At 58.4% G+C, this 7,620-nt stretch overlaps 2 protein-coding genes across 2 annotated transcripts; both read right to left on the bottom strand.

The window, feature by feature from the left end:
• Window positions 1–52: 52 nt before the first annotated feature.
• EX895_002308 (uncharacterized protein) lies at window positions 53–3,346 on the bottom strand (the record flags this gene model as incomplete). Its single annotated transcript, XM_029882907.1, has 1 exon — window positions 53–3,346. One exon carries the CDS (start codon window positions 3,344–3,346, stop codon window positions 53–55), a length of 3,294 nt encoding a protein of 1,097 aa, XP_029740662.1.
• Window positions 3,347–3,770: 424 nt separating this feature from the next.
• Window positions 3,771–7,388, bottom strand: EX895_002309 (uncharacterized protein; the record flags this gene model as incomplete). Its single annotated transcript, XM_029882908.1, has 1 exon — window positions 3,771–7,388. One exon carries the CDS (start codon window positions 7,386–7,388, stop codon window positions 3,771–3,773), a length of 3,618 nt encoding a protein of 1,205 aa, XP_029740663.1.
• Window positions 7,389–7,620: the final 232 nt, after the last annotated feature.

The raw sequence follows: 7,620 nt of genomic DNA on the forward strand, positions 1-7,620 counted from the left end.
AGATTTCGATTTGCTTGGCATGGATCACTTGAATTTGTATGCGAAGCGCAGGCTAGAGACCAGCGATGAGGTTAGCAGCGGCATTGGGTTCATCGCCCAAAGGTGCCCACGGGTTTGGCTGGCGCGGAGGTGCTTGTCGCTCTTGCCCTTGCTCTTGCGGCTGCTGCTGCGCAGCCTGATCCCTCCTCTCCCTCCTCAACTGCAGCTGAACGTTCTGCCGCACAAATGCCAAGTACGCCAACCCACCTAGCGCCAAGATAAGCAGACCGGTTTCAATCATATCGTCCAAGTCCTCATCCGTCTCGCCTTCCCTCGCCGACCACGTCTCTGGTTCGTTCGGATCGCCGTAGCCGCCGCCCTGCTGCTGCTGTTGCTCCTCGATCCTCTTCCGCTTCTCCTCAGCCTGCTTGCGTTTGGCCACAGCTTGCTCCTCCGCTTCCGTATACGCTGCGTTGCTTCGATCCGAGGACGCGTACGAGGAGAGCAGTGAGATGGCGCTCTGGCTCGATTCGGACCGGAAAATGGCCGCCCACACAGCACGAATGTGCAGCTTGACCAGGCTCAGTGCTACGGGCAGGTAGGCTTCGACGTTGGTCTCGACCGCCGTGTCGTAGTACCGTTTGGCGAGGTGGAAGTCCTGCCGAGCGACGCCGATGCCGTTCTCGTACATCCAGCCCAGGTTCCAGTAGGCCAGCGCCGAAACCCCTTTGTCGGCAGCAGCAGAGTAGCATGCCGCCGCCTTCTCGTACGCCGGCTGGCCCGGGTTGCCCGTGCCAATGCCGTGGAAGTAGTAGTCGCCCATCTTCACCATCGCATCCACGTTGGTCTGCGCTGCCGACCGCGTCCAGTGCACCAGTGCCAGACGGTCCGTGAAATTGCCGGCGCCGCCGGCATCCTTGGTCCAGTCCAGGATCCGAGTGCGTGAATTGGCCCGATCCAGCAGGTAGGCAACGTTGTTTTGCGCCGATTCGTAGCCCATCTCGCCCGCCAGCGCCCAGCCCAGCAGCGCCTTTTGTCGTGCGCCTCGACGCCAGGCATGTTCAGCTTTGTGCGAAATGCGCGTCGACCAGTCACCGTACTCGGCAGTGTGCTTGAATCCAAATAACGCTTTGCGGCACGTATCACCCGACTGCTCTTTGCGCGCCAGCTCCGCATTGACCTTGGCCAGCAAGTACACCGCCTCGAATCGGCTATCTCCGATCAAAGCGATGGCCAGGCACTTGATCGCGTTGTCCAGGTCGCCCATCTCGATGTAGATCTTGCCTAGGTTGACGTTGGCGCCACTGTGCCGCACTTTAGCTGCAGCTTCAAAGTAGTTGGTTGCGGTGACAATGTCGGCTTTGACTCCCAAGCCATCGCGAAGCATCACGCCGAGACCGTTGTACGACGCCGGATCGCCTGTGTCCTTGCCGCGCGAGAACCACACCCACGCACAGGCAAAGTCTTGCTGGACACCCTCGCCTCTCAGATACATTTGTCCTATCATGCCCGCTGCAGACCCAGCGTGTCCGAGCAAGTTGTCGTCCACCTTGAGCTGTACGTCCTCGCCCTTGTCGCCCGGCTTGGCCGTGTAGCCAGTGGGGCCACCGCGCCCCACTTCGCCCGCCTTGCGCGGCCAAACATCTTTGGTGATACGTTGCAACCATGTCATGGCGCGTCGATAGTCACGACGCACGGCACCCGCCGCCTCGCTTGACGAATAGATGCTTCCGTGGTAATACACTTGAGCCATGAAAAGCGAGCTCCTGACATCTCCGTGCTCGGCCACATAGATGTGGTATTCCAACAGGTCCACCAACCCCGAAGGATCGCGCGCTGATCCGGGCTGGAGGTTCAGCGCGGCTTGCACGGCAGGGTTGAGCACTGCGAATCCCGTAGAAGCAACCGAAGCGCCTGGCCCGTACGCACCACCGTCGAGGTCCGAGACACGAATCTTGGTGTAAGGCAACGTGAGTCCGCCTGGTGGACCCGCTTGGAAGCGCTTGTACGCGTCTTCTGCTGCCTTTTCGTAGAGCTCGAGCGCGTTCCAGCAGGAAGGCGCCACGCCGATGCCCGCCTTGTAGCGGAAGCCGAGCGCCATCTGGGAGGGAGCGTGCCCTGCATTGGCTGCGATGGTGTAGTGGAGCACCGCTTTGGCTTGGCGTTGTGCGTCGTCGCTCTTGAGCTGCGCAAACAGCTCGCGCCTCTTCTTCCATGCCGAGCGCACGTCGTCGACGGTGGGCGAAGAGGTGAAGGAAGACCAGGTGCTTTGCTCGTTGGGCAGAGGTTTCCAGTCGCCTCGAATCGTCGATTCCCAGCCACTGCCTTCTAGAAAGGCTAGACGAGCGTGCGCACTTGCGTTGCCCGCCGCCGAATTGCCAAATTGGTCGTGTCCGAGGTCGACCAGGCGTTGGTAGCAGGCGCGAGCGCGCGCCAGATTGGGCTGGCTTCCGTGCGTGCCCCACAATGAATATTCTCCTAACACCCACAAGGCGTCCGCCAATGCTGCTGCATGACCTCCGCTCGATTCGCTTGTTGCATTCTTGAACACGACTTGCAGCAGACTCGAGCTGCTTCGAGCTGCGGCAGAATAGGCTTCGTGGTGCCAGTCGACCGATTCACGGCCCCATCCTGCCTTTGTAAGCAGCGAGACAGCCCGCCGTCTGCCACCACCATGCCCTCCCCTGTCCTCGTCAAGGTCATTGTTGTTATCTTGTCCACCTGTCGATGGCATGGTCAAATCGTTCGAACCCTCACGTTTCGCGTGAAAAGGTCCGAACATGATGCTCTCCCAGACGCTATCTGTCGGGTTGACAGGCCTGGTTCCTTCTGGGAGCGTTTCCCAATCTGGCCAGAGTGGCAACGGGCTAGCTGAGGGCCACTGCGATTCGTACGGAGCAGCACCAAGCGGCGGACCCTGCCACTGGTGAGCACTGTCGCCCTGGAGCAGGCTCACGCGCTTGATTTTGGCACCGACCGTATCTCCTTGACTAGCTGCATACGCTTCCGACAATGCATCCTTGATCTGTCGGCTCAACGAGCGAGTATCGTGGAAAGGGTCTGTTCCTTTCGAAGACTCTGATGTCGATTCTGAATCGCCCTGCTGCTGGAACAAAGAGTTTACGGGTCTGTTGGATGATTTGCCGACTTTGGATTTGGTCTTGATGGTGTTGCGCAGGAGACGGAGCGCCTCTTCGTAGGCTTGCTGTGCTGAATAGTCTGCTGAAGCTTTAGAAGCAGACGGTGCGGTAAAAGCCGCCTGCTCTGCGTGCGCGGCACCTGCCACGTACAGCAAGCAGCTTGCTACCAGCAAGACCAGCACGGCCCTGCTGCGGCGCATAGAGCGTCGTTCCGAACAAGATGCCATGTGTCTTACGAGTAGGGCATTGCCCTTCAAAGTTCAAGAAGCGTGTGATAAGCGGTGATCGTCGCCGAGCAAGCGAGCGAGTGAATTGGAACGAGGTCGACGGACGAGAGAGGGTGATGATGGTTGGGTCTTGGATGAAGGGTCTGTGCTCAGCAACGTCCTCCACGTCGACTCTCCCCTGTTCTTGTGCGTCGAATTGAGCCCGACTCGCGTCAGTTTCGATCTCACAATTTCCAGCCGGAAATAACTGCTTCAGAATCAGCAAACGTGGAGCTCACTTCTTTTTCGGCCTCATCTGCCATCACGTCAAGCCACTGATGTCGCAAAGTAGTGATAACTGTCTATGGGATTGCAAGAGTAATGCGAACAAAAACGAATGTGAAAACGTAAACCGAAAGAATGACAAGGGGGATCTAGTATGTGGTCACACCTTCCTGCCGACACCGCCAGACGTAGCTCTCCAGACGGCCTTGGAGAAGAGACCCCCCCAAGTGTCGAACGTGGCAGTGAAGCACTCCGCCACAGCAAACAGCAGCGCATACGAAGTGATAACCACGACCAGAATCGTTGCCCAGTACGGCACGCCGGCGGCAAGCAGAGTCAAACACAGCCATGCTGACCACGTCCACCAGACGACACCGTGCATCAGGAACACGGCAAACGCGTTCCTGCCGATGTAGGACCACACGCGCAAGCGGAAGAAGCCACGCAGCAGATCCGACAGGTCCGTAAGCAAGAAGAAGCTGAACGAGAGGATCCAGGACGACACGCGTGGGTCCGTGTAGCCGATGCCTGCGTCATCAGTCCAAGCGTGTGGCGTTTCGCTCGTCCAGTCCGGGTGAATCTTGTGCTCAAGGTTGTCGAAGCCGTTGCCGCGCGCGCCGGGGATCTGCGACAGGTACTGCTGCGTCCACGCTGCGAGGAAGAGCGCCCACGCCAGCACCTGACCGTGCACACGGAGCTTGCCGACCGACTCGGGAAGACGTAGCCCGCGACGCACGAACGCAGGCACCAGCGGAATGCCTTTAGCGGCGGCTGCTTGGTAGTTGAGCTTGCTGTCCAGGTCAGCGACTACGAGACCCGCCATGAAGTAAAGATCCCATGTCTGCGCGTACCAGCTCAGCGTGATGCAGAGAGCGTAGAACGTGAAGCGCTTGTACGCGTTCTTGATCTCGTGTGCGACAAGCGCGCAGATCATGCAAGTCCAAGTACCTTGAACGATGACGGGAATGGTCCATAGCACACCAGTAGCGTATCCCGTCACCAGCGCAGGCTGAACGGGCGGAGCAGACCACCAGAGCGAGATGAAGGCATCCAAGAAGACCATGACATTGTCAAAGTTTTGCCAGTACGACCACGTCGACCAGGTCCTCGATGCCAGACGAGGCACCCACTTGAATGCTCCTACATCCATGAGGAAGTAGTTGGCCAGCACGGCACCGAGTACGGGCAGCGCAAGACGCGGGATACGCCTGACAGTAGCATCGGCCATGCTCTGCAATCCACCTTTGAGCAAGTATCGGTTGGTCATGGTACGCGAAGGCAGCATGAAGAATATGCCCAGCTTGAGACCCTGGTTGACCACAAGCGGGCCGATGAGCGAGCGGAACCAGAACTCGAATTTGGGATAGTGGTGCGGCGCATTGGGTGTGGTGATGCCAAAGTAGTAGATGAGCATGAAATGGTGGAACGAGACCAGGAAACATGCGAATCCTCGCATGCCGTCGAGGTAGTCAATCCTTCGCGCTCCCGTCGAGGTGACCTGCGTGGTCCCCTTGATGAAGAGGAACTCTTTGGTGCGGCGAAGCATGGTCTGGAGCAGCGACTCGGGCGGCTTTACTTTGGAACCAGCACCGTCTCGTGCCTTGCGTCCGACAGCATCACCAAGCTCGGGCTTAGCCAGCGCACCGACCTCACCGTCGGCAGCATTGAGGTCTCGCTGCTGCCACTGGATGATCTGGGGACGCTGGAAGGCTTCGTGCGCTTCGGAGCCGTACGACTCAAAGATCGACCCAGGCCTTGACGTGCCTTCATGCTGGAAGTCAAACATTGAGGAAGCGGCAGCTGCACTGCGCATCGACGAGAAAGAGCCGCGCGGTTTGCTGAGCAGCTGATCGTGTGTCATATAGGTCGAGTGTCCAGCGCTCGATTCGGCACGTGGGATGCCAAGGTAAGAAGAATCTTTCGATTCGCGGCTATCAGCAGATTTGGCATCGTCAACCAGCTCAATCTCGTCGTCATCGCCCCTGATGCTGTGGCCTTGGCTCGAGGACGGGGCCAGGCCGGAGACGCTGTGAGCATAGAGCGATGCTGGGGCGTCTGCTGCAAAGCCAGGCGCGACATATGGAAGAGCGTGCGTTCGGTTCATGTCCTCAATCCATCTGGGTGTCTCAGCACCGCTACCAAAAGCTGCGGAGTCGTGTCCGTGGTGCGAGTGGGATGGTCGACGCATGTTCAGGTTGGTGGTCGAGGCATAGGATTGCGGCAGCAGACCGTTGCCCTTTGCTGCCATCTCGACGTGGCTTTTGTAAGAGCGCGCGTCCCAGTCTTCGTCGTCCGAGTCACCGTCGTCGTCCGAGTCGGAATCGGAGCCGTAGACGAGGTCTGGCGAGGTCCAGAGCTGGACCGGTTTGGTTACCGTCAAAGAGGCACCATGAGCTGGGCTCATCGAGCCGGGAGTCGTGACGGGGGTGAGGCCGAACAGGCGAGACTTGACATCCATTTCGTCGATCGGGGTGACAGGTGAGGTGTAGCCGTAGCTCGAAGGCTTGGAAGCGAGCGGAGAGACCGACAAAGGGGGTGCAGACCGATCGACATGGGTTTGGGAAGAGGAAGCTGAAATGTGCTGCTCCTTCTCTTGAGCAGCGATGGATGCGGCGCGTTTCTTGTCCCCTGCCTTGACGGAGCGCACCACCAATCCATGAGCGATGGTCATAACAAAGATGCCGGCAGCAGCCGAGATGACAATGACAGCGTACAGAGGGGGTTGGAATGGCTTTTTAGACGGCTTGAACTGGTTGAGCGCCGCCAGATCGAAGGCAGTGCTGTTGCGAAGGGTAAAGTCGTCTGTGCTGCAAATGGCGTCGGCATTGGTGCTGACCGCCGAACATTGCGATTCGAACTGCATTTGGCGCTCTTCAAGACTCGAATTGAAGAAGAAGCGCGCATAGCGGACGTGAGTGAGCAGAGGACTGCGTCTAGGCGGTCCTTGAGACTGCGAGTGCTCGCCATTGGACCAAGCCTGGAAGCTGATGGGCATGGGGGTGATAGGCAAATGCGTTGCATTGACTCCCTTCTGGACCGAGTGGAAGTTGGCACTTTCGTTGGTGGCAGCGTTTCGCCACTGGAGCAGCTCAGGCTGCCAGTCGAAACGGTGTTCGAGGTAATCGTCTGTGCCGAGGGATGACATGTTGAGTTTGACTGGCTGGTCGCCTTGGCCGTACGCGGACCAGGACCATTGAAGCGTCGAGTTGGCAGGGTCGTTCGAGGTGAAAATCCCGAGGTTGACGGTCTCCGAGTCGTTGTAGGAGGCGCTGAACTTGAAAGCGGCTCCTGCGCCGCGAGAGGTGGCGGGTTCAATTTGGGCACGGAAGGAGCCGTAGAGGATATCACGCCTGCGTGTGACGATTTGGGAGCCATTGACAATGCGGTGCACGGGCTCTGCGGGCGAGACCTGGAGTGCGAGCGCATCGTCTTGGATGAAGGTGTTGTTGTAGCTGACGGCGCTACGGTAGGTGGCGTCGAAGCTGTTTTCCCATTTGTTGATGAGGTTGCCTACGAGTGACCATGTCTGCTGTCCATCTCCGGTCTCGCCTGGGGTGGCGCCACCATCAATGCGGGGGGATTGTGCTGGTTGAGTGACAACATCGTTGAGACCGGTCTCGTTAAAGTAGGTAATGGTTCGATCCGTCCAGAGTGCGTTTGTGATTGGATCGCGATAACCGCACTCGCACGCTGCTTGAACCAATGGAAGGCAAGCTGCGGCGAGAACGACTGCAGAAGTGACCAGCCTTGCTGGCGGTTGTTTGGTGAGGGCGACCATGCCAAGCAACGACGGCGTGCCGAGTGGAGATCGTCTTGTAATCAAAAGAAGATGTATGCTTGACGTGCGTCTATTGAATGATGTAGATGAAGAAGGGTCAAGTCTAGCGGTCCATAGCCGGGCGGGTTAGGGCAAGGAGACGGTGGTTGTTGAACAAGAGAATCAACTTGAAGATTGAACGAGTGGTAAAAGTTGCGTCAAAGATGATGGTGAGGTGGAAAGTCGTTGCGCC

This window comes from Sporisorium graminicola, chromosome SGRAM_14 (genome assembly GCF_005498985.1).
Source record: "Sporisorium graminicola strain CBS 10092 chromosome SGRAM_14, whole genome shotgun sequence".
Classification (NCBI taxonomy): Eukaryota; Fungi; Basidiomycota; class Ustilaginomycetes; order Ustilaginales; family Ustilaginaceae; genus Sporisorium; species Sporisorium graminicola.